This window comes from Pogona vitticeps, chromosome 6, assembly GCF_051106095.1.
Source record: "Pogona vitticeps strain Pit_001003342236 chromosome 6, PviZW2.1, whole genome shotgun sequence".
Classification (NCBI taxonomy): Eukaryota; Metazoa; Chordata; class Lepidosauria; order Squamata; family Agamidae; genus Pogona; species Pogona vitticeps.
In genome coordinates, this window is record NC_135788.1 from 89,999,810 (window position 1) to 90,026,721 (window position 26,912).

The window sequence follows — 26,912 nt, forward strand, 5'->3', positions numbered from 1 at the left end:
CACTTACCTTGGAAGCCCTTTTAGGATCATTTTAAGTTGGTTCTGACTCGATTGCACATAACTAGCTAACTAATATTACTGATCTACAACACCAGTGTTTTTCTATTTAAATAAAGAAACAAATACTTCACGCATTTCTCAGACACATTATGTGTATGCAGCAATGGCCAGTATTTCTAGGGTGCAATTATTTAAAAAAATGCTATAAGCAATGTGGAAGCACAGAGATGGCTGCCTCTTTTTCTGAACCGAGAGGTGTAAAGTCACCATTGATCCCACCATTTAAGTTGAGTGCAGTCTCTTCCCCTCTGCACGTGTGTATCTGTAACACCTAGAAAATACTGGGTATAGTCTAGTACAGTACAATCTTTTCCCAGTCTTGCACCCTGCAGATGTGCAGAGCCCCAGCTCCCATCAGCCAGATGAGCACATACATCATAATGGGGATTATAGTCAAACACATTTAGAGTAGGCCATATTAAGGAAGGCTGTCTAATGTGTCCTTTGTAGTAAATGATGGCATGAGTGGGGGGATATGATCTGCAGCAACAGAAATGTAGACTGAAAAGTAATTGCAATTTCCAAAAATAAGGAGACAACATGGAAAGGGCAGAAATGTCAAAACTAAGGAATCATGTTTATTTTCTGTAGGGCAAAGACATTAAGGAATAAAGGCCCATCTTTGAACAGATGGGGCAGCCCTTTAAGGAAAGGGGTAATTATTGAGCTTACCAAAATTAATAGAAACAATAATCTGTGAGCTTGTGTGCTCAGGCACATATATTTTAATTTGAAATGACAAATGTAGCACAAGGAAAGAAGAAATAAAATGAAACAGAATAAATTAAGATTTTAAAATTGATGCAAGAGCATGCCTTGTTTTTATATACAGAGGCATATACCCTATGGTAATGGAGAAGCCCTCTTACAAGGCTTGTGGCACATGTATTTTCCAGGAAATCTGGGGCTGGAAGGGATGAGATGAGAATTCGTGCTGGATGGAATTTTTCCCCCAGGGAAGAACCTGGAAGGAAAGAACATAACAATTTTAATGGAACATAATGATAGGCTAGATGTCTTCAAACTGTTAATGGCTAAACTGGTCAATGTTTTTAATTAATTTCACATTGTAACTTCTGGCAGTGAATGGCTCAACTGACAAACTCAGCATAGACATTGTTAAACACAGATTTGCATGACTCAGCATGCAACATATAACATCTTTGCTTACTGTATACCTCACTTCATACCTTGACTCACCTCCATTTGAGTTATTCTCGCACCCATAACTAGTAGCATTTTGGGCAGAGCTTTATTGCGACTAATAGCCATTGTCCAGTTTGGCAGTAACATTGGTGATCAAACCAAGTACGTTACAAAGAATAAATATTACATCTGGACGAGCCTCCAGTTGCTGGATGATTTATTTCTCCTCTCTAGTAGCAGGCACATGCATACCTTGGTATATATGATCTACTTGTGATCTTCATGCAAATTTGGATAAGTGATTGGGCAATAAGCCTCTTAATAATTAACCAATTAAAGTGGCAGGTTCTACATCTCCACCTAGTAGGAATAATGACTCCCTGTTAGTTTGTCTCTGGTTCATGAACATTTTACACTCCAATCTTATATTGTTTCAAACCTATATTTCTTTTTCAATGTACATTTCAACAAAATAATTGGCCCAAACATTTAAAAAATACACATGATTGGAGAGATGAGTCCTACTGCAAGCATGCTCGACTTTTACACTTCCTTGTTTATGCAACTGACAAGGATCTGACTAAGTTGAAAAAGGTAATATCAAACATCCCCTTATAGCAAGGTGTGGTTTAGTTACACTTAGTGTTGGTCATCACCTATAAAGCTCTATATAATTTGGGATCAGGGCATTAGGCTATTCGGAAGACTATTCTTCCATGAAGATCATGTGAGGCCCTTCTCTTGCTCCCACCACAGTTGTAAGCATATTTGATGGGAACACACAAGTGATTGCAACACACAGACCATCTGGGTTGATTCAAATAAATGAATGAGAAAAAGAGACTCACTTTAAAGATTCCTTTTTCAGCCAGACATAATATGCTTGACAAAAGCTGAGAATGATAAGAAAAGAAATTAGCAATAATATAAGCTCAAGCTTATATATAAGCTCAAACCTATCACAACATGATAGGTGGAGCTTGAAAATTTACTTTTTTTGTACTACAACTGTCAATATTCTCCAATTATCTAATATGACCATTGCCAATACTAGCTGGGGTTTTAGGAAATTGTAGTCCAATGCATAATTTTGCAAAGCTTTAATCAGAGGTGATTGCCTTACTGAACAATGCGCTACCTATTTAGTCCTGAAGTTAAATCCCATTTCAATAGAGCATTGCTGAGTAATTAAGGAAACTTAATTATTTGCCACAAGGTCAGAGTTTAGGAAAGTTGATTTTTGGACTCTTAAGTTCCTAAATCCCTCAGCCAATTTTCATGAAAGTAGTAATGTTAAGAAAGGAATTTTTCCAAGGTCTTCAGCGGGTAACATAAATGAACCATCTTCTAGACTCTTCAAAATTCGATTCAGATAATCAAGACAAAATTAGAGGTGTTGGTTATGTAGAAAAGGGTCTTGAAGGGTATACCATTTTAAATTATTGGAGATAGGTAGGAAGTTCTTTGGACTGTAAGCCCCTAAATCTCATAGGTAGCATGATCAGTTTGTCTATCTTACCTAGTGAACTGGGGAGCCATATGTAATTGCCATATAGAATAGCCTAAAAATAGTATTTTTAACAAAATAATTCCCAGAATTCTCCAGACGTCTATCAGAGTCCATGATGACTAGGAAATTCTGGGAAGCATACTAATATTTCCACACTCACTAACCTTTCCAAAGAGAAACAGCTGAGCAGGGTTACAACCCAGACCTCTTAAGTTCTACTCCATTACTCTGTCCACTACACCAGATCGGGTATTTATTTATTTATTTATTTATTTATTTAATTAATTAATATGCTGCCCACACTACCCAGAGGTCTCTTCTATAGTCCCTTGCAAAATGGAGGGCAGACATTTCAAACATTCAGAAAGAAGTTCTGCCTACTTCTGTCCAGAAGAAGCACTTCCTGTATTCAGCTACTCTCACTTGTCAAGAATAATAGCTGTTGATAGAAGCAGGACCAGTTTGAACTTTTACTGATAATGAGTGAAAACCTTGAGAGGTTCTCAATTTTGGGGGATCTCATGTTTTGGACCTCACTTCCCAGAAGTCCCAGCCATGAAGGCTGGTGGTCAGAGATTTTAAAAACTGAAGTCCAAAAACATCTGTAGTTTGGAAGGGTGAGAGCGATTACTTTACAAAGAGTTCCAGTACTAAATAACTGGTGTATATGATGTCTGAATTTCCTGATGAGATTTTTATCACAAAAGGTAACGTTTATCTTACCTTCATAGTTGATACAACCATTGGCATCTTCCTGCCCCGCCATTAATTGTTCTACTTCACTTTCTGTCAGCTTCTCCCCTATGTTATGGAAATCAAACATCAAACATCAAGTCTTGGTGGGAGGTTTTCCCTTCCAGAACTGCCCTTCAGTATATTGAATAGATTAAAGTGCTTAGTCAGCATACTACCCTTCCCCAGCCAGATGACCTCCAGATCTGTTGGCCTACAGCTCCCATCATCTCCAGCAACTTCCAAACCAGATCTTGGAAAGTCAACAATGGGTTGACTAAGCTTGTGGGGGATGATGAGGTTTCTGGGCAAACATCTGGAAAACTTTAGGTTTGTGGGAAGCTACAGTCCAGATGGAGATACTTGGAAGCAACAGAAGTCTCCAAATATATTGTCATGGAATAAACAGTGCTTAATATAAAAGCTGTTTGTTGTATGGGGATTGGTATGGCTATCTCATATTACCTGATGCAGAAGAACCTGTATCCATGAGTGAACAGGATTTGCCATAACTTAGGGTGCCAAAGAATGACCAGAGGATCTCTTAGGGGAAATAAATTCTCCACAAGTCCATTTAATTCAGGCAACAATGGTAGTAAGGATAAATGGAGGGGGAGGTTAAAATTGCAGTGCAGAACAGTAATACTTTCTCCCTTTATGTAAGCAGGATTTGAAAGTGTTCAGTTTTTATACAGTACTACAACTCTCAGAACCTCCCAGTCATCATAGCTAGGTCCTGGAGATGCAGTACAAAACAACATTTCCAGGCCCTTGCATATAGGTTTGTCAGAACTATATGTCCCTAACTGGGACAGGAACGGTGGTGATACTGTGTGTTATACTTAATAATGCTGCAAAAAGTAAAGATGGCGTGAGATGTCCAAGAAATGCATCCTTCCCTTTAATGATGTGGTTTACAACTTTGGGTTCCCAGTTGTTCCTGGCCTACAACTCCCAGAAATCCTAGCTAGCACAACTAGTGGTGAAGGCTTCTGGGAGTTTTAGTTCAAGAACATATGGAGACCCAAGGTTGGGAACCATTGGTTTAATGTCAAATGGTTGAAGTGCTTTGGTTGCTTTGCTAGTGGAACCCTTTGGCACTGTAAGGCATTGGTCTTGCTTCAGCTAGAAGCAAAATCAAATATTGTCTCCCAAAGTGTTGCTTGATGTAGCACTACAAATTATGTCCCCTGGCCTAAACTCTCCCTAAGGTGGGTGTGGTTTAAGTACATGCTACATTTGGAGAAAAGCGTTGCTTAAGACAAACTAGTCGTATGTCAATAACATGCAAAGGCTGAAGCTTTGACAAGTATAATACAGTTAGAAATGTTCTTCTTCCTTCTGTTCTTTATTTATTGCCCGTCTATCCCAGCCTCCCTCCATTGAGCTCACAGAGGTGTGTGAAACTTTCCTCTGCCTCATGTTGTCCTCACAAGAACCTGGTGAAATAGATCAAGCTGAAAAAAGAACGTATGGCCTAAGGCTTTGATGGCACAGTGGTGAACACAAGTCCCTATCTAATATTCTGCTCACTATCCCATTGTGCTTCTCAGTAAATTCTCCTTTCTCCTAAAGGTCTGTGCTCTGGCAAAGATTACTCTTTCCCTACCTAAAGTTGCCAGTACGTGGCGCAGCTCAGCTCCCATGACAGTGCCATTTCCTTCCTTGTCGAAGACACGCAGCCCTTCCACAAAGTCCTCGTAAGTCCCTTGATCCTTGCCTCGGGCAATATGCTGCAGCATGGGGATGAAGGTCTCAAAATCCAGCATCTTCGCATTCATTTCTGATGGTGGGGTGGGAAAAAAAGAAGCAACGTGGTTTGGTGGCACTTGAACAAGTGATCAACCGGAGTGCACCCACCATCCTCCTTTTCTTCTCTCTTTCTCTGGGCTGCAGACAAGACTTCCTTGTTTCTTAAATAACAATTTCCTGAGACATTTGAACTGGGAATCAGTTTTTTTCCATAGAGCTTGGAAAAGTTAGCTGATTTCATCAACAAGTTTCAGAACTCCCTGAATTCTGGGAGATATGGTCTGAAAAAAGTAATTTCAGCAAGCCACATTCTTTACAAATGAGGATTGTAAACCAAAGGCTGGCCCAAAATGCTGCCTGCGCTGAAGGCCAACATGATCTTTTCACTCTTAATTCCGTTTATCATACATAGCTTGAGAATGAGATGGGGTTTAAATGTACATGAAAAGAATCACTCTCCCCATTCCCTCTGAGAGTCAACCCTTCCATGTACATAAGCCAACTGGATCAAAGTGGCAGTTGTATCTTGCTTCAGCACTGGGAGCATCTTCCAACATACCTGAGCGCAGAACTTGAAAATGTTACTTTTGGGAACTATAGCTGGCTGGGGAATTCTGGGAGCTGTAGTCAAAAAAGTAACATTTCCAACATGTGCTCAAGTGCAAAAGCTTAGCTTGAGGAACATAGGTTTTCCTGTATGATGCCCATAGCTCTGTGGCCTCCAGCAACTCAACACCACTGCCTGCTCTTCAAAATCCGCCGCCTTAAGGCAGCTGCCTCACTCTACCACATGGTAGGGCTGGTCCTAGAGAAATATGTTCATGGCAAATATGATTTTAGGATTGACAATGGTCTCAGACCAAAGACTGGGCCTGTGGATGCATAATTCTAAGCTGCACAGGGGGCCTTGGTAAGGGATTTTTTTTTAAAAAAATGCTTTTTGTGTATTCTTACCTTCTGGCTTTGGTTTCCCCAGCACCTTTAAGACCTCTGCATTGGTTGGGTTCTGTCCAAGGGCTCGCATGACATCTCCGCACTGACTGTATGTAATCTTCATCTCTCCTGTTGGGGTTCTGTCAAACAGCATGAAAGCCTCCTTGAACTCTGTGTGAACAAACCAATGTATTTATTTTATTGTTTTCCATCTTTCCTCCCAGGAGTTCAACATTTCATACATGATTTTTGCCTCCCACCAGGATTTTTATTTTGAGAACAATTATCAGAGTTGATAGTGACTGCCCAACTGGGTTATCTTGTGGTCTATCTAGGAAAAACTGGTGCAAATTTATATTTTGCTGCTTCAGAGGGAAGGACCAATGGAAGTAAATGGCCAGCAAGTAGTAATAGGTGATTGCTACACATGTTTAGATTTTATATCATTTTACTTCAATGGATGCTCAATTTTTATGTATGCCACTCTTGAAATATTACAGTGGTGCCTCGCTAGACGATGACAATCCGTTCCACTGAAATCGCTGTCTAGCGAAATCATTGTCTAGTGAAAAGCAAATTGTCATCTAGCGAAAATCGTTTTGCGAAGCAGGGACCAAACATTGTCCAGCGAAATTCCCCCATAGGAATCACTGTTTTACGAATCGCTATAGCGATCACAAAAAGTCAATGTCTAGCGAAAAAACTGTCATGCGAGGTAACTGTCTAGCGAGGCATCACTGTATTTGGGATCACGGTATAGTGTGTGTGTGTGTGTGTGTGTGTGTGTGTGTGTGCGTGTGTGTGTATATATATATTAAAAAAAACAGTGGTTGATCCTGCACTTTGTGGATGGTTAGACTAACTCTTTTCCAGTTTTGTGAATCTATTATAATATGATGTATTTTTGTCTAAAATCATTGAATATTTTGGTTTCTTGGTTGTTAGTTTAAGTTAAATCTATTACTTCTTAGATTATTCCAAAGTAAATGCTTTCTGAATAACAAATGTTTTTGTTTTCTCTAAAGCATAGCTTGGAAGAATTAATTTTTTGACTGCAACTCCCTGTTCGGGACTAGAGATGATTTGTGAAGTTGTAGTTTAAAAAAGTAATTTTTCCAAGTTGTCCTGTTGGTTTCATATTGAACCCACTTCACTTATTTTTGAATCACTTTGTTCCATGCGCTGAAAATCAGATGACAAAAGAAACCCATTTGTGAATTGAATGTGCATCCTATTATCCAGTGTAAAAATTAGATTTGCATTATAATTCCAGGAAATACAAAACAAGTAACCCTACTTTCCCCAAAATATACCAACAAAACATCAGCGGCAATGTAAGCAACGTTTATCTACAGGGTTTGTCTCTACCTAAAATCTTGAAAATTTTACTTTTTTTTGGTACATCTTTCAGAATGTTGAAGTAACATATTGAATTAACAACAAGTTATATTTCTAAGCTAACTTTGGGAAATTTACATTGAATGGGAAATTAGAAAATATTCCTCTTACGGTTATTGTAAATGGCCAGTTTAAGCACATTTTTTAAAAAAGAATGTCAATAACAGTATGTAGTTTGGTCCTCAAACACTCTCTCTACCTTCCTCACATTATTTAAATACAGATTGAAATCAGTTGCTTTTCTTTACCTTCTGTCGTGGGTATATCCCACATCTTGATGATGTGGGATTCCACTAGCTTCTCAGTCGGAGGCATATGGTTGTATATGTCCGACTGACATGGTCGAAGCTTTGTTTGCTTATTCGCACTCGTAAGATCTGTTGCTGCAGCTGGTTGGGTTAGGTTGTGGATCAGCCCTTCCAGCGTGTCCATGTGCAATTTCAAGGCTGAGACTTTGCTATCAATAGCTTTCACTGCTTTCATGGTTTGGTCTGATTTTCTCTTGATTTCTAGCATTGCCTCTTTCACAGACACTTCTCCATTGGAGGAGGAGGCCAAGTGCTCAGTGTTGGTCTGTGACCCTGGAGACCTGGAGCTCCAAGTGGCATGCTTTTGAGTTCTATGGATATCCTTGGGCAGATGTCTCTGTGGGGCTGGTTTGTTGTGCAGCATGGTTACAGCTGCATGGTACAGGGAGGGGGCAGTAACACAGAGGGAAGTCACACATGACATCACAATGACTCTTTCTGTACCAAATGTATTTTTGCTTTGTGAGCTTCAGATGTGTGTAGGGTCCAGTCGGTGTACATCTCTCCACTCTATGAACTTCTTGTAAAAAGGAAACTCTCAACAGATTGGTTCCTATATTTGTGGTCTTTGGGAGATATTCTATAAAGAAGGAATGTGAAACCTCTGGGGAACGTGAACAGACCTCTTTTGTGGTCTGGATGACATTGGAGTACAGCTAGGCCCCTGATGACATTGGATTCCTGGACCAAATTCTGGGAGGAACTTCTCCAGCTGGTGCTTTGCTTGGAGACTCAGCTTTGTTCCTCCTCCCTCTTGTCCAGGCAGGAGAAGAAGGATCAAAGCACTATTGGTTGTCATTTACAGCTGCCAGTGGACTCTTAAGGTCAGGCCTAAACCATGCTCTGACCCATCCTGTGACATTTGTATAAACCATGCCTAACCTGAATAGTAGTGCCAGGCTTAGGGCAAAAAGAATGAAGAGAGAAATGGAAGTAACAAGAAAATGGAGGTGCTGGGCTAAATCCATCATTAGTCATAGTTAGGGTGCGGCCAGATGGCATCTGATTGTAGTGAAAAGGGTTTCTGATCAGGGAACAATCTCCCTTAAAGCTCCCCTTCCATCTGTATAGGAATTGCTCCACCCTGACCCACAACAAGAGTAGCCATTCCTCTGGACACAAAGCAAAATCAAGCTGGTTTGCAATCTCCTGTACATTGTGTGATCACTGGAAAATAGTTCACATAGGATCATCTGATCACACCCTTAGAATGGAGCCCTTATTTATTTACTTAACTTATGTGCCACTATTATCTTCAAGGACTCAAAAGTTTGCCCCACATTTTTTTCAGTGAACCTGTTCTGATTTAATCTGGATCCACCTTCTATATTGAAAAGTTTGAAAGTTTTAAAAATTAATGATTGTTTACCTTCAATCTGGTCAGAAGAGAATTCAATCTACAGGGGAAAGAAAAGGATAGCAATTAATTGTTTGGTTACTAAGTGCCTTGGAAATGTACATGACCAAATATATATTCCAGGACTTTGAATGCATACTGTAATTAAATATGACTTGCTCATTTCGGATATGTCTGGAGTCTTTACAATTGCATGTGCAATGGAGTAACTACTTAATTCTGGATGAAGAAGCAATTAGCCTCCTAGCTCCTTTAAATCATCCATCATCCTCTCTATCCAGATAATAAATAGTAAAAATATGGCATTTTCCCCAGATCATGTTTTCAGTGCATTCGAAAGCTGGTTCTAATCAATGGATGGGTTCATGGAAAGCTTGCATAGTAACTAGTCTGTTGCTGTTATGTGCCTTCAAGTTGGAACTGACTTACAGTGACCCTGATAGGGATTTCAAGGCAAGTGAGATATGTAAGGAGTGGCTTTACCAGTTCCACACTGGAAAGCTGAAACAATGCAATTCAATTTTGCCACTATTTGATTTGCAGCCTGCATTATATCTGAAATTGTGGTCAGTGCACACACAAGAACTACAAATTGTTTTGGGAATTCACTGTTCATACTGAATGCAATGCAATTTGCATTCCAGCCCAGAGCCTCCCTGCTTTTCTTCTTTCCTCTGGTCCCGCATCTGCCAATCCTTCCTTCCTTTGGTCCTGCCACTGCTGATTTGACAGGGAACTGCAGGGGGTGTAAGTATAGGAAATAATAATTGTGATGACCCAGCAATAACGTGATAGAGTGCTGCCCCCCCCCCCAGCTAGTAGCTAGTAGCTCTACAGCTGGAGATCCAGTTTGAGCATGGATCAGAGCTGGGGCACATTTCCCTGTCTATTGTGAGACAGCTGGGAAATAGATTGCTTTGGACTGCTTCACAAGTGATCCAAAATGTGATGTTTTCTGGTGCACTCCTTAGTATACTCAGTGATTGTTCTGGCTCATTGCTCGGGTATATAAGAACTGGGGTGGGAGGGAAGAGAGGAACTGTGTCTCTGGAAGGAGATCATGACAGGTGTATCCTTCACAGCAGTATTTTATTTCAGGCGTCATTTGAGTAGCCTTGATTTCCAGTGCTGCTGATTGTATAGCTAAAAGAGTGTACATAATAAATAAGAGAGAGAAGGCACAGTTAGTTTGCTGATTGTTGGGGGTGGACAGCAGAAGCACTTCACACTGAACAGTATGTCAGTCTCACTTGTGAAAAGTGTGTTCCTTACCTTCTAGGGGCATCCGTGTTTGCTAATTGGCTTCTTTATTTCCATTCAGTCACAATGTGCCTCTAAGGACCTTACTCCATCCAAGGAGAGATGTGGTCAGTAACTGATCAAAACAGTAACCAGCTTATTGTTATCTCTCAAAAATTCCTTGCTGTGGGTCCCGCTGCTCTGGGCAAATTCACAGATTGTGTCAGAATGTGAACACACAGCAGTCCCTAAGCTTTTGAAGTGATGGATCTTGTTCAAGGATTTAATCAGTTCACTGCCCCACATTCTATCCAACTAAGGTAGCTACAAGTAGATCAACAGTGTAGCCTCTTAGCAGTAACAGGCCAATGTGAATCATGTAATTCTTACTTCCTGACCCAAATACAACACTTCAGCCTTGTTCACCAGCCTTTAGGACAGGGTGATAGTGCTGTTGTGTTTCTCCCAGTCTGATGTAGTACAATGGTTCCCGACCTTGGTTCTCTCTAGCTGTACTGGCCAGGATTTTTGGGAGTACTAGTTCAAGGACATCTGGGGACCCAAGGTTGGGAATCCGCACAGATGTAGTTGATGGAGTGAGGGACTAGGACGCAGGAGACTTGGACTCAGATTCCCACTTGGACATGGAAACTCAGAGGGGCAGTGGGAGGCAGTGGTAAAACCACTCTTTAAAGATCTTAGATACTTTGGAAACCCTAGTAAGATTACCGTAAGTCAAATCTATGTTCTGTGGAAGATTGATTTGAGGAAACATAATGAAGACAATTTCTTCTAGTACCTGCCTATCATAGTCACTCCACAATTTGACAGGAGTCAGGCTTGACTACTGCCAGTTTGAGGTTGACATGGACCAGAAGGGCTTACCCTGCCATTTGAGGGCAGGGTTAAGACCACGAGCTGTCCCTCAGTGTGCCAGGTTTTTCTTTGGCACAGTTGTCCTAGTGAGGGTGCAGGGGAATATTCTCCATGGGGAGGTAGGGATGCCTTGTTTTCCACTAAAGAAAAGTAGAAAATGGGATAGGAATGTAGCTCTTTGTAGTTTTGGTGTTGTCTGTTCATCCTGCCAGAAAAACATTCAGAAGACAGGTTAGCATCTAACGTAAAATGCTGGATTAGCTTGCCAGAGAAATGTCACAACAGGCATGTTACCTCCCTTTGGGAAGCTGGTATTTCTGTAAGCGTGTGTTTCATTTCAAGGCATCCGCGGAAAGTCAAAGTGTCAAGTGGTGGAGCTCTTTCCCCTACTGAACTGGTGCTATTAATAACCCACTTCAGCACCAAGAGTCTATCTTGAAAGAATGTGACCATATCAAAGGGGAGGAATGGAAAACAGTTTCCTCCATGCTAGGTTGCCAGATAACGGGAGAGACAAAGGACTTGTGGAATTTGCTGTGTGAGTTATGTAGTGTAAGACAAATCATAGCAAGAAAGGTGATCAAACTTGGGAAAGCGGCTTGTTTGAGCTACAGCTCTCATGCTGGCAGGAGGCTCTTTAGGCTGAAGCTTAAAAAGAAATGATAATTTCTAAGTCCTGAAATATGGATTACTTTGCATTTATCAGACATCCATGAATGATACATCTATCATATTTAAAAAGATTTATCAATAGTTATTGTTAACGATAGCTAAACTGAAATTTTGTATTGAGAACCAGTATACTGCTGTGCATTTCTCTAGATGTGCACCAACCAAATTCAATAGGTTCAGTGATTCCAAACCAGATGTCCCGTGTTGTTCCTGCTTGTCATACAGGAGGTAATTTGGTAGGGGGAAAAAAAAGATGAAAACCATAATCCAGCACTAACAAGGTCAACATACTCAGAGATTCAAAGCTAGACTTTAAAGAGTTAAAGATTCAAAGACCTGGAAATTGTCCATTTCGATTTCTCCTGCATCTGTTTTATCTCAAATTCTTTCCATCCTAATATGCGAACAAAGTAGCAAAACCTCCGAAAAACCCACTACAACCAAAGTAGCAAACATTGATGAATGTTCTGAAACAAGCTGAAAGAAAATCCTTCCTATTTGCACCTGCCAAATTCAGTAAGTTACAGCAGTACCTGTTATGAATTGAATACTATTATACCTGCTTCCCATATATGTGTTATTAGCAAAGCCTTTCCGGAAAATAAAAATGGAGCAAAATCGTGAGTTCTTTCTTTGGGTTAATTCTCATTTTAAAAAGTACTGAAATGGAATTCTTGCCTCTCTTCTCATGCTGGACTGCATAGACTACCCTGAATGATCCGGCATGGTTGTTTCAGTCCTTCTGCTTCTCTTGTCTCAGGAACTTAATGCTGCTAGATCAAAGCAGCTTCCCTTGCAAGATTCTCTTGCTCCTATGCAGGTTGGAAGATGGGGAAATTTTTCTGAAAATTAGCTATGTTAGTCACTTTGGAGAGCCTTAGGTTAATGTTATACTTGAATGTTCCTGTGTTAAACTTGTAACTTATGGCATAGAATGTATAGATATTGTTAAAAAATGTGCAGATGTCTCAGAAACCTGTTCCATTCAGGTTTCTACGTAGAACGGTCTGCACTCTGCTGGTGTTCAATAGTGCACGAATGTACGTTTATGTGTCACTTTTTTTGGGCAGATAACACCTGTTTTTTGCAGAAATTATAATACTCTGCTGAAGCACAAACCTAGCGTAAGATATTTTCACTTTGGAAAGATAAAATACTCTGGCTCAGAGAGAAAGTTAGATGGGTAAGTGCCTTTTAAGCTTTAAATGCCATTGAAGGTATGCACTTACTCTGCACAGAAATGGCGGTGATGGGGGGGGGGAGAGGATTGTACAAAGAGACAGACAAGAGCTGAATGTATTTGTGCAACTATGGTCCATCATTCCGTTTCTTCTCTATGGCAAACTAGCTTTTGTGTGCTATTTCTCTTCTTTGTGCTTTCACTCTCACTCTCTCATTCTCTTTCCCTGGGGCCAGCTATACCATTAGGCAAAGTCAGGCAGATGCTTCAGACAGGAGATGATGAAGGTGAAAAGCAATGCTGAAGTGATGGAAAGTCAAATGTGTGTGTGTGTTATGGACCTGTGTTACATGCCCCAAATCAGACTGTTGCCTTTGGATATGATGGAAGATGCTGTCCACGGATCATTGTTGAAGAAAGCTTCAACAGCCAGTGTGAGAGAGCAGAGGGACCATCCTGTCCTTTGCTTCAGGCAGCCAAATGACCTGGACAGGCTCCTTCCTATGATTGTGAGTAAAAGTGGTGGAGCTTTTCAGTGCAATGTCACACAGAATCTGAAGGTTGCCCTCATCAAACTTCAGGCTAGCTTGACACAACATGAAGCAATGGGCAAGTCTCTATCCCTTTGCCTCATCTGCAATATTTAGCTCCTGGACATTGGTATGGTTTTTCTTAGAGGTGTGTCTCATGTATTGGGTCATTTGGAAGATATGCATTTGCAGCCATTTTCTGTGCAGTTCTCTACGGAGAGTTTCAATGCATCCTAGCTCAGAAGGTTCAAGCCCAGCGCTGGGTCAATTCAGAAAAGAAATGTTGTCCAAAGAGGTCATTATAACCATTATTCCCTCTACAGGGAAAGAAAAGCTTTCAGGGAAAGTACGGGGATGGAGGGGAAGCAATGCTGGCTTTGTCAATTGCAGAACCTGCATCTCTTCCCACACTCACAAGCTCCCTAAATCCCGGTCTTCGTTTTCATCATCTCCAAAATCTGCTTCCACCTCTCTTAGGTTAGCTGTACTTTATCTACCCGAGAGTAGCTTCCATGCAACAGAATGGGATTTACTTCTTAATGGTCATGTATACTGTATGTTTGCAAATCTTTTGCTCATGCCTCTTTCTGGTCACAAATTTTCACCTAAGCTGTTGCTTCTGGTTTTTTGTGGCCATCATTCCATTCATACTGCTTGGACCCATCTCAATGGTTCTTTGCTATGATAACATCTAGGCTGCATCATATGAGAAAACAGACAGAACTTTAGTGACTTCAGTAGTTATGTGGAAGAGCTTCAGCAGGTGTGTAGGTTGACATGCAAGCTACACTTCCTAAATCTTCCTTGGCTACAAAACAAATTAAAAGTGCAAGAGTCCAACCCTCATTTGCATCCACTCCCCGTAACCACCACCTTTTATTTTCTTACACTAGGGAAAGACTATTTTTTGCCCCTTGCACAGAAATCTTTGCTTACAGGAATGGTATAATTGGTAGAATCACCTTTGTAATCAATAACTGTTATATTGCAAAGAGAGCACACACTTAGCATCTTTTGAAAGTCAGAAAGTTTTTAGCTCCTTTTTGTAAAATTGAAGACAAATATATAAAAAAATCCTCCTCTTACTGTCATCCCAGGCCCTGAAGGCTGTTTGAAGCAAGGATTGCTGCTTTTGGTGTAAATGCTTTCTATCCTAGTTACAACTTCCATTAATAGGCTGCCAGGATTTTCTATTGTTTCAAAAGCTTGCAGAATTAGGTTTTTAATGAAAGGAGACAATGGGACAAATGAAATGTATGCTGTGTGGGGTAGGGGTGGATTGAAACTATTCTCAAAATATATTCAGTTCTTTCTCCACCCTAAGAAAACCAGGGAAGGTGTTTTAATATTTCACTCACTTCAGATTTAAGAGTGCAAGAGAAGTGTTAAGAAGTTTTATTTTGCCATCATTTGAAGGATCATGTTTTTATCATTTTAGTCTACCTGATATGCTCAACATAGAGCTGAGGACATGCAAGCAGTAGAGCAATTTGTGTCTGTCAAGCACCTCAAATGTAGATGTTTTAAAATTTAGTTGCACAGGCAATGAGTTTCTGAGGAGGTCAATTTGGGATCTTGCAGGACAGCTGCTGCAAAGCATGTTTAAATTGGAAGATGACTTGGAAAGTGACCCAGCAAGCTGGGTTTTCACAAAGTTTTCATTTCTAATTGCCAATATTGTTATTTAATTGAGGAAATTCAAAGCAAACACTTTGTAGCCCATTAGGAAGAATTAGGAAGGGGGGGAGGAAAAGGGAGAAATGTATGACTAGTGGAATCGCTGCCATGCCCCATAGAGGAATTTAGGGGCTTTTTTTCCTAGTTGAAGAGTGTTCAAAATTGGGGATGGGGCCTGAGGGTTGAGTCTGCAAGCATGGGGGGATGTGGGGTGTTGTGTGAACCTTGCTGTCCAACTTCACCTACCTCTGATTTAGAAGCAGCAGGCTGGTCAATAGACACTGAGGTGTGGCGTGACATGCTGAAGGCCATTTGGCAATTCTGTGGCAGAGCGGAGTTTGCTCCTATCCCGGTCTCCAGAGTTTCCTGCTATCCCGGTCTCCAAGAAAGGCAAGAAATAGACAGTATTGTTTTTTTCTTACTTACCTTCACACTCTTTGGGTCAAAGGCCGGTTCCTTGGGTGCTTCTGGAGCGGGAGCTGGTGCGGGTGCCGGAGCTGCCGCCGCCTTGGCAGCCTCCTTCTTGGGTTCAGGCTTTTTGGGGGCCATGCTGTGAGAGGAGTTGCCAGAGAGTTGGGACAAGAGGACCCGAGAGAGGCAGCGGAGGAACAAAAGGCGACACTGGCTTCTGTGGCTTATATACTCGGCTGTGGGTCTCTCACCAGAGGGATGGGCACATGGCAAGAGCGGATGGCTGTTTACTATAAAAGGAAGGCACTCCAAGGAGAGCCGCCCCCACCCCTCCCACTCAGCAATTGTCCATTGTCATCAACACCATCGGGGCAAAGGCCTGGAATCATACCAGAGAATGGAAGCGGCTTTGAGGCACCTGGGCGGGAAGATTTCAGATCTCACTGAATGAAAAGGCTTCTCTTTTCCCTCCCCCCCCCGAACCCCCACGAAGACCATGCTAGAGGGAAAAGAGTAAAGGCTTTGGTGGACAACCTGCCCCAATACTCAGGGGGGAACAAAGTGTGTCTTTTTATAGGCAAGCCTACGAACACAAATACTCCGGATTCCTTTTAAGCTCCAGATTTGTTACCGACACTTTCCCAGTGGAATAGTTGACTGCTGCTGGACTATTTGATTGGCAGATGCTCTTTCTTTTTAAACTATCTGACCCAACCGTAGGGCCTTAAGAGGCTGACTACACACCAGTTTAGACCACTAGTTGGAGTGCTGCAGAGACAGGCTGGTGAGCTCTCAAAAATGGTGATCGGATAACATGTTTGCTAGAGCATGCCAGTCTGCCCCTAGCGCGTTCCTTCTTGTCCCTTTCTGGCCCTCATCAAGAGGCTTCTACTTTTTTGCTGCAGGTAGGATCACTCTGGTTTGGAATAAACTTTGAACTGCAAAGCCCAAAGGGAACCTATGGATCATCAAGTCCAGCCCCTCTCAAGAAGGGGGGAATTGAACTCTCAACCTCTAGCTTCGCTGGCAGAGACCTACCTAAGCTGAATAGTTCCATTGCATTTGATTGGTGGAAACCAACCAAAGCAAGCCTACCGGTTTGAATATGCTAGTATTGTGAAATAGCTTGTAAGGGAGTCACTTCAGGATATAGGCAAATTAATCACTTCCCCTTCTTGGCAGAGGGTGGGTGAAATGATTTTAAAAAATGTATATAGACTATTGCACTGCAGGGGCTCTCCATTTTGCTTCTCCCCCACTCATCCTCTGTTTTCATGCTCACCCACTCTTTCTGACCATACATGGTACAGTGGGGTCTCTACTTAAGAACTTAATCCGTATTGGAAGGTGGTTCTCAAGTTGAAAAGTTCTTATGTTGAATCTGCATTTCCCATAGGAATGCATTGAAAACCATTTAATCCGTATCTGCTCTTTTCCGTCCATAGAAACCACAGTGGAACCTCTACTTAAGAACTTAATCCGTTTTGGAATGGTGTTCTTAAGTTGAAACATTGTTAAGTTGAAGCAAAATTTCCCATAGGAATGGACTGAAAACCAATTAATCCGTTCTGGCTGTTTTTTTGTTATGTAGAGGTGCATTCGTACATTGAAGCATTAGTTCCCATAGGAACTAATGCAAAGCTGGTTAATACGTACTCTACCACTAGGGGGAGAATTTTTTTTAACCTAAGATGACCTAAGGTTAAAAAAAGAGGAAAGGTTTTTTTTTCCTGTTCTTATCTTGGATTTCTATTCTCAAGTAGAAGCAAAATTTAGCAAATGGAGCTGTTCTTAAGTTGGATTGTTCTTAAGTAGGGACGTTCTTAAGTAGAGACCCCACTGTACGTGGGAGTGTAATACACACAATTGATTAGCATCTGATCAGACTGAGAGTGTGACTACTTGGTCAAATACCACAGCATTTGCTCCACTTATAAAATGTGTGAATTCGAAGTATATTTTACTGAACAGATGATGCACAGGCTGAATTGAATTGGTCCTACCCTTTTTGCTCCCAAAGTAACTTTGCTGGTGGTGGTGGGGCTTCTACTTTTTCAAGCTGGAAATATTTGAACGGACTTTCCCCCACGCAATTAGTTGTGATAAGTTCTTGTAAAGACAGCGGGCATGTCTGCAGGGGGTATTTCAGTGCTGTAGGCAGTTGGGGTGTGATGTTCAGGATGGAGGGGAGGGACATGCAAAAGCCATGATTATGGTTTGTTATCAAACTACTATGTTTGTGAAAAAAATCACAGAAAAATAACATGGAAAGGTACTTCACAGTCTCAGAATTAGAGATGGACAAATATCTTCACACAGCATCACAGGTGCTGTGCAGAACCTCGTCCCACTCTCAGGCCAGCTGGCCCACTCCCCATTCTTTGTGCATCATTGTGATCCTTCTAATCTAGTGGTGCACCAATCTGGGCAGGAGCCCAGGCTGCTTGTCTCCTCCTCCCTCATGCAGCAAGAGATAAAACAATTCTGGCATGTGTTACTTGAAAGTAAGGGAAAATAATAGCAGAGGGGAAGGAGAAGGTGGTGATGAATCCCTGTTACGGAATCATTCTTGCGTGTGAATTATTATGCATTTTGCAGAATTAGTCTTCAAATGTTTAGTACAATGTTCTGTACTATTATAATGTTAAATACATTTCCATGCTATTTTTCTATAGACAAGTTTTTAAAAAAATATATAGACTGAAGCTTTAAATGAGAAAGCAGCTTCACTACAAACCATGAATGGATCAGCAGAGGTGGGATCAGAGGGAGGGACGGAGGGGTGCTATGGGCTGGAATGGTCTCGCATTGTAAACAAGAATGTATGGTGAACACCCAATTCAATCCAGATGCCCTCTGTGGGCACTGATTACAGTGTAATACAGATGTAATATAGACTGTGAATCCAATGTAGTTGCACCCTGAGATAGCTTTTATTTAAAGCATTTGAATTTGCCATTAGTACTGAATTATGTTGTGTTTTCGATGCAAATGACTGGATGTAATTATACTGCATTGTGTTTAGAATTAGGGTGTATCCATACTATACAGTTCTAAAAGCTTGATTCCACTTTAACTATTGTGGCTCTGTCTATTGAATCCTGGCACCTGCATTATTAGACTTTTCTACTAGAAGGCTCCAGTGTGTTCCTCTGAACTACTGTGTTTTGGACTTACAGTGAACCTATGATCTCTAAAATATTATAGTATTTGCAGCCTTAATCAGGCCTTGCAGATTAAGGGCTGTGGCTTTCTTTATTGTCAGTCCATTTCATGTTCTGTCTCTCTTTCCTGTTGCCTTCAACTTTTACCAGCATCATTGTCTTTTCCAGTCATGTCTTCTCATGGTACATCAAATTATGGTAGTCTCAATTTAGTTCTTTTAGTTTATAGTGAAAGGTCAGGCCTGATTTGATTCAGAAGCCATTTATTTGTTTTCGTCATGGTCAAATAGCATCCACAAAGCTCGTCACTAACATCAAATTTCAAATTAATCATTTTTGCTCCTGTCACCTTTCTCTGCAAACCAGCTTTCACATTTGTATATAATAACTGGGCATAGTCTGAAAGATCTTGACCTCCCACTGGTCCACCCCTGCAAGTCCCACCTCTGGCCCAGCTGCCTCTCATGCCAATTGGCTGCCTGGGAACTTTACATTATGGAAGCATTTTCTTGTTAGCATTTTAATAGATTCAGTATCTTTTGCTTGAAATAGCTCCACAGCTATCTCATCTACTTCTCATTATTTATTTCTTCCAATTACTTTATGATCAGCTTCTACTTCACTTTCTAAAAAGATCAAAAGATTTCTCTTTGAAAAAATCTGTCTTCCTTCTGGCTGGCATAGTTCTTCCATCTTCTCTTTATTGTATCCTAATCAAACAATACATATCTGTATTGATCTCTCAGCATCCCTAAGCTTGGTGTAGTTTTCTTCTCCTTTACTTTCTGGATGTTATGGAAGAGATCTCTAGTTTTTCCTTTTATTTTGTCATCCTCTTCTATTTCTTTGCCATGATTATTATAAGAGCTCTCTTTACTTAAGAGTCTGTCATTTTTGCTATTGCTTCTTATCTACTTTTGACAATTTAAAGACATCAAGGTAATTTACCCACCAAGGTTTTTCTTTTCTGTTTGCTACCACTGATACGTCTGTTTTCAATTGACAGCTCTCCTGGTTCACAGTCAATTGAGTTTAGTATTTTAAATTTGTTCTTTATCTGCTTAAGAGTTTGTATTTTTTTAACATGCGCAATAAAAATGATCGGAAAAGAAGCTATGTTGGTCTGTCTCAGCATTTTGGCAAAAGAAAAGCAGGGGAAAGGCAAAATTGCAGCACTTTAAAGATAGGCAGTTGAGTTTCAGTGTGAGTTTTCATGGATCAAAATTCACTTCTCTAGACACAGGAGTACAAATAAATGTCCTCTATATTCATTTTATGGTGGTGAGATTTATGTTCGAGTGAGGATACAGGCAACAGGGAAAATGACAATGGTTTGCAGAGGTGTTACTATCAAGCTGTTGTGCAAGATCCTGGCTAAAGTAATAACGTAGGTAGACTTGACTGTCACAGGAATGCTAAGAATGGTTTATGTGACAGAGACCAGAGTGTGTCAAGGGTGACAACTATTTTATACCTATAAGACATTACAGAAAGTTGTGTTATTCATCTATGTATGGGCTAAGAAGCCTTGATTTCTGTTGAGGTGTGCTGAAACCTTCTTATGCTCCAGTGCATCAGTACACCCAGGCTGCTATATCAATGTATATCAACAACTGAGGAGCAGCCTTTTTGTAAAGGGAATGACTTTCAATTGCCTATTCAAAATTGCACTCCCTTGAACTACTTTATATTACAACAGGGAAAGCTTGCAACAATATACTCTCCCTGAGAAAAATCCATGTCTCTCTCCATTATGGAAAGAATCACAGCTAAGCTTAGAGGGAACAAGCTAGGGATTGGACCTGGCAAGACCAGACTCTACTACACCCTATGGGACAGAACTCTTTGGGAGGTCTCCCAAACTACCAATCTGAGTCTGTTTCAAAGGTGAGGTGTTAACCTCCCTGTCTGGAGTCTTAGCATGGGTAGGTTTCATCAAGTTCAAAAATGGTTAGTAATTAAACATTGTTGTTGCCCGGAGGAAAAGGGCAGAACTTCAAAACATTACTATTCTGAACTATAAGTCTCAGAATTCTCCAGCTGTTATGGCCAGTGGATTTTTCAAAACCATGAATTTCAAAGCTCTGGAGTAGAGGGCAAATATTGCTTTGATTTAAACAAAGAAATAGACACCACGCTGCTCTTGTGTGTTATTTTTCTTTTTACACCCCCCTCACCTCCAAGTGATAATCCCCAGTGAACCTAGACGACAGCTGGAAAACTTCTCTGAATGGTTTTTGGCTGGCTTGGTCCTCAGCTGTGTCTGGCATCAGCTCCTGTTTGGCTTATCAGCACATTTTTTATCTCCATTGTCTGTCAGTGAGAGAATTGGGGTGTGTGTGTCAGAGGTTGATTGTATGATCTCCTGTGACAACAAACACTACTCATTCACTCAGATTCCAGGAAGCAGGATTTCTAGTAGCTTGGACAAATATAAGGAAGAGCATGGGTATTTGGTTGCCTTTCCTAAGAGAAAAAGGGGAATTATGAAGCGAAAGTGGAAGTGCCACTGAAAATATTAAGTGAACAATGAGAAAACATAACTTTTTATTTATGTCTGTCTGTCACTGTCTCCACCTCTGCACCTTCCTATCTATCTATCTATCTATCTATCTATCTATCTATCTATCTATCTATCTATCTATCTATCTATCTATCTATCTATCTATCTATCTATCTATCTATCTATCTATCTATCTATCTATCTATCTATCTATCTATCTATCTCTCTGTCTGTCTGTCTGTCTGTCTGTCTGTCTGTCTGTCTGTCTGTCTGTCTGTCTGTCTGTCTGTCTGTCTATCTATCTATCTATCTATCTATCTATCTATCTATCTATCTATCTATCTATCTATCTATCTATCTATCTATCTATCCCTTGTTAGTCTTTATACCTACCTGCCTGCCTGCCTGCCTGCCTGCCTGCCTGCCTGCCTGCCTGCCTGCCTGCCTGCCTGCCTACCTACCTACCTACCTACCTACCTACCTACCTACCTAGTTAGAGTCTTCTTGTGTACCCTCAGCTGATGTATGTACATGTTATAACAAGAACTCTGCCAGGATGTTTGTGTATGTGTGCCTGTTAAATGCTTGTGAATGTTGTTTTGCACTCCTAGCATATCTGTATAATGCCTGTGATGCATAGGGCCAGTCTTTGACATACAGTAATGAGGTAGAGCAGTGGGTGCAGGGGGCGGGGCTTGATGAGTCACAGAAGTTAGTACTCAAGGTCAATCATATTATTATACCTAATGTCCCTGTGTCTGTGGTATCAACAGTACAGGTGCTGGTGTTAATAATGCAGTTATTACTATCATTGTTTTCTGTCACTGTCTCTCTAAATTCACCATCTACAATCCCACTCCCATCAGGTACCTAAAATTCAAAGTGCCTTCCCTGCATCTGATGCAGTGGGCTGTAATCCTGGAAGGCTCATGCTGTAGTAAACGTGTTTAGTAATATACCACAAGACTCAGTTTTTGTTGCTGTTAATGAACTAACATGGTTACCAGTTTGGAAATTAAATCATTTTTGCATTGGAGGTGGGGATCCCATAAGCAACCCCCCGCCTACATTTCTCATGTAGCAAAAATCCCATCCCTTCCATCTTCCCCGGCTTCTATTTTGTGCCCTTTCATGACCTCCTAAATCAGCTGCCTCAGGTGGTCATGTCACTCTGCTAATCCTAGTCAAATTTCAAAGGGTTCCTGGGCCATTGTGATCGGAAAGGACACCGACAGGGACAAATACAAATGTGGTGCGGGAGAATGCCATATGTATCTGATTTAACTGAATGCGCACTTGGGCCATCTGCATGCAGCACTTGGTACATTTTAGGTGCTTTGCAATGAATAATAATAACATCAGCTGCAACTCAGGGTCTGACTGTGCTCGGTGTCCTTTTCTGTTCTGCCTGCTGCGTATATTATTAATGATCTCATTTCTCCAAGTGCATCCTTTTGAAAACAACGGCATTCGTGCACAAGAGATAGGTATTTGCAGTACCAAGGGAACCCCAAAGGTTGTAGAACTACAACAACATCCTGCTGCTGCTGCAAAAAAAATCAAAATCAAAATTAGCTCTGCAGAAAGATCTGAGCTTGCTTGGATAACATAGAATGGATCCTGACTTGATAGAAGATTGGAATGGAAAACTGTAGGGGGGATGGAAGTGAGTGTCCTGTGGAAGGGCCTGGCTAAAGGAGTGCACTTGTCACTGCACAACATTCTTAAAAGTTCCCACCTGTTTTCTACAGTAATTCTGTTATTTGTTAAAGAGAGTTATAAGGCCTGTTGTAAGTGTATCTGGCTGTCTGCAGTCATTTGTCACCATCTTCACCACCACCTAAGACATGGCCCCCAAGGACCAGCCCAGTACATGCCAGTTAGGAAAGAAGTGTGTCTTTTTCTGTCGCACTGCTGGTCCATTGGCCCTTCAGATGATAACATGACAGTGGTCAGCTATACTCAGGGCAGAGAGAAGCAATGATTTCCACCAGTCTCTTAGTCCAAGCTGCATCTCTGCAGTCCTTCTCTCCTTTGGAGGTTTCTGTGAACAATGCAAAGCTGCCAAGGGCTGGCCCTACAAAGAAAATAAGTGCAGGAACTGTCCCACTGGCAGTGCTAAAGAAAGGTTCAGTTGGAAGTTCAGTTGGGTTTCATACCTTGAATTGACTGTGTGACGGGGAAAGAAATACCGTGTTGTTCTTCACCCTAGGTGGAAAAGAATATTGGGTTCATCTGAAAGATTCCTAGTGTGCTCCAGGACACATCCAAAGGGCACTGGGTTGGAGCAGCCTGCAATAAGACTCAAATGTATCTAGACAGTGAGATGCGTTATGTTTCCAAGCTCTTAAATACATAGATTTCCCCCCTTTCTATGTGTGATATAGCTGGCAGGATAGTTCAGTGGTTTAGGTATCTGGCTGCAGAGCTAGAGGTTGGGAGTTTGGTTCTCCACTGGGCCTCCTAGGAGAGGAGCCAACCTGTGTATTCTTGGGCAAGCTGCACAGTCCCAAGGCACCCCCCAGAAGAAGTGAATGACAAGCCACTTCTGAGTATTCTCTACCTGGAAAACTCTGAAAAGGGTTGCCATGAGTCAGAATTGGCAACACATGAGGATGATTATTATATGTGATAAGGTACACAGTTTGCAAAAGTTACTTTTTGGTCATGCTTACTGGAAGGTTTAGGGGGTTATAGTCTGAAAAGTTATGTAGTGAATGCCTCCTTGCAGTAGGGTAGGGTCCCAACTTGCTTGTAGGAGGAAGTAGCAAAACTATTATTGGAAAAAACCCTCTTTGGACCCCACAGTACTGGATAATTACCATCCAGTCTTTAATATCCCATTCTTGGGTAACGTGCTGGAGTGCATTGTGGCTTCTCACCTCCAGGGGTTCCTGGATGAAACAGGTTATCTAGATCCATTTCAATCTGGCTTCAGGCCCGGTTTGACTGCATTTGATTGCCTTTGTGGATTACCTACGCTGGGGAACTGGACAGGGGGAGTGTGTCCCTGTTGGTTCTGTTGGACCTCTCAGCAGTTTTTTATATCATCAACCATGATATACTTCTGGGTCATCTCTCTGGGATGGGACTTGGAGGCACTGTTTTACAGTGGCTCCAGTCCTTCCTGGAGGGGAGAACTCAGAAGGTGGTGCTAGGTGACTCCTGCTCAACGCCCTGGCCATCAGCCTGTGATGTTCCTCAGGGTTCTGCTTTGTTCCCTGTGCTATTTAACATATACATGAAACCACTGGGAGAGGTCATCTGAAGTTTTGGGGTTCGGTGCCACCAGAACACTGATGACATCCAAGTCTATCTCTCATTTCCATCTAAATCCAAGGAAGATGTCTCGGTTCTAAATCAGAGTCTGATATCAGTAATAGACTGGATGAGGGTGAATAAACTGAAACTTAATCCAGACAAAACAGATGTGCTTTTGGACAGTTGAAAACCAGATCAAGGAGTAGGGTTGCAGCCTGTTCTGGATGGGGTTACATTCCCTCTGAAAACACAGGCATGCAGCTTGGAGGTGTTCCTGGATTAATGTCTAAGCCTGGATGCCCAAGTTTCAGCAGTGGTCAGGAGAGTCTTTGCACAGTTAAAACTACTGCACCAGCTGCACCCGTTTCTTGAGAGGTCTCATCTGGCCACAGTGACACATGCCCTAGTTACATCTTGGTTAGATTACCGTAAAACGCTCTATGTGGGGCTGCTTTTGGAAAGTGTTCGGAAACTTCAAAGGGTCCAGATTGCTGCCGCCAGATTGTTAACTAGGGTTGGTTACAGCAGGGATCATTAACTCCTGGTCCGTGGTCCGATACCAGTCCGTGGGCTTGCCGGAACTGGGCCATGGATACGGATCTCTGCCCCTCTGCACGCACATGCGGGGAGCATGTCACACCAGCGGTGGGCGTGTCACACTTGCGTGGGGGTGTGTCACATTTCTGTGGGAGCATGTCAGTCCCGGGGTGCCCCTGCCTCCCCACACATGGCGCTCGCTCTTCCCAGCTGGTCAGTGGCCCCAAAAAGGTTGGGGACCGCTGGGTTACAGGAAACATGTAATGTCCCCGTTATAACAGCTCCACTGGTTGCTGATCCATTTCCAGCACAATTCAAAGTGTTGATTTTAACTTACAAAGCTCTAAGTGGCTTGGGTCCAAGTTATATAAAAGACCACATCTCCCTTTATCAGCCTGCCTCGGTGTTAAGATAAGAGGCCTTTCTCTCAGTGGCACCACCTTCCCAGGTACACTTGGTGGGGGCACGGAAGAGGGGCCTTCTCTGCCGCTGCTCCCAGGCTTTGGAACTCCCTCCCACGGGGTGGCTGTCCCCATCTTTGCTATCCTTTCCGTTCAGGCAGGCTTTCCCTTAATACGTACCTTAATAGTTTTTCTCTGCTAAGAAAATGAAGGTAAGGGAAAGAAAGGAAAACACAGACAGGTTGGAAACTGAAAACATCATCCTCTCTAGAATTTCGGTAAATGCCCACGAATGAAGTAACGCAACTGCATTGTACTGCACAGTGAAAATGCCATCTGGAAGCGCTTGTTGGAACAGAGCATGCAGGAAAAGCTGCTGAGTGTCAGAGCAGGTATGGAGAATTTGCAGAGACTCAGCAAAGGCAGCAGCTGCCCAGGTCCTGTCAATCACCTCTTCTGAGCTTCCCAGGAGCTTTGAGGCCTTTCCTTGACTAGATCTAGTATCCAGCAACTGCTTGAGAAACCTGACAATTCTCCTGAGAGCCACCAGAGTCCAGAATATCTTTAGGGCTGATGCTCAAGGCTTCCTACTTTGGGAGGTATGTGATAAACTTAGCTTGTTATAAGACAGCTGAAGTGTAAGCTTATATACTGTATAAGGGGAAAGTGATAGAAACTAGAGGGGCCCTTACTTGTTTCAAAACAGAGCTAATTCTAATATCAAGTGTATTTGTTTATTTGATTTGACATCCCTTTTCTCCTAAAAGCTCAGGGAGGCCGAATATGTTCATAAAAATACACAACTTGAGTCAATCACAAATACATAAAATCACAAACCAAACATGTATAAATATCTAAAATCAAGTATGTCTGCTAAAATACAATGCCTGTGAGCCATAGTGAGAAATTAATCAAACATATCGTTTTATTTCATGCCTTGTCTGCTACAGCTATCTGTCATGGCAAGGTGAGAGGGAAGGTGGTGAGGAGGGAAAAACTGTTCCAGGAAAGAGGCACAACCAGCATGTGTATTTTGCTTTCTTAATGATGGAACAAACAATTGTGAGTGGTTTTTCTGAAGTAAGTAGTAGAAGCATGGCAGCCAATCCAGACAGACGTCTGGAATGAGGAGGGCAGGTTTAATAATTTGCCTTTTGCAGTGGTCCCAAACTGGACTGTTATAGCCATGCCCACTCTTCTGGAAAAACAGATACTAGTGGTGTTAAATATTATCTCCCTTGGCCATTCAGACAACAGCTACAGGG

General features: G+C 41.8%; 1 protein-coding gene across 1 annotated transcript; it reads right to left on the reverse strand.

The window, feature by feature from the left end:
- Window positions 1–616: 616 nt before the first annotated feature.
- On the reverse strand, window positions 617–16,329 carry MYL4 (myosin light chain 4). The gene is made up of 7 exons (XM_020799292.3): window positions 15,797–16,329; window positions 9,209–9,236; window positions 6,155–6,304; window positions 5,058–5,231; window positions 3,440–3,517; window positions 2,055–2,099; window positions 617–1,024 (listed from the first exon to the last, which is right to left on the reverse strand). Exons 1-6 carry the CDS (start codon window positions 15,917–15,919, stop codon window positions 2,071–2,073), a joined length of 582 nt encoding a protein of 193 aa, XP_020654951.1. The 5' UTR covers window positions 15,920–16,329; the 3' UTR covers window positions 617–1,024; window positions 2,055–2,070.
- Between the last annotated feature and the right edge of the window lie 10,583 nt (window positions 16,330–26,912).

What these genes read in the sequence shown, in the direction of transcription:
- MYL4 (XM_020799292.3), bottom strand. Translation starts at nt 15,919, where the DNA reads ATGGCCCCCAAAAAGCCTGAACCCAAGAAGGAGGCTGCCAAGGCGGCG. An exon ending in CTCTTCTGACCAGATTGAAG is followed by an intron (nt 6,305 to 9,208) that starts GTAAACAATCAT and finishes TTGTTCACACAG; the next exon opens with AGTTCAAGGAGGCTTTCATG. An exon ending in GGGGAAACCAAAGCCAGAAG is followed by an intron (nt 5,232 to 6,154) that starts GTAAGAATACAC and finishes CCCCACCATCAG; the next exon opens with AAATGAATGCGAAGATGCTG.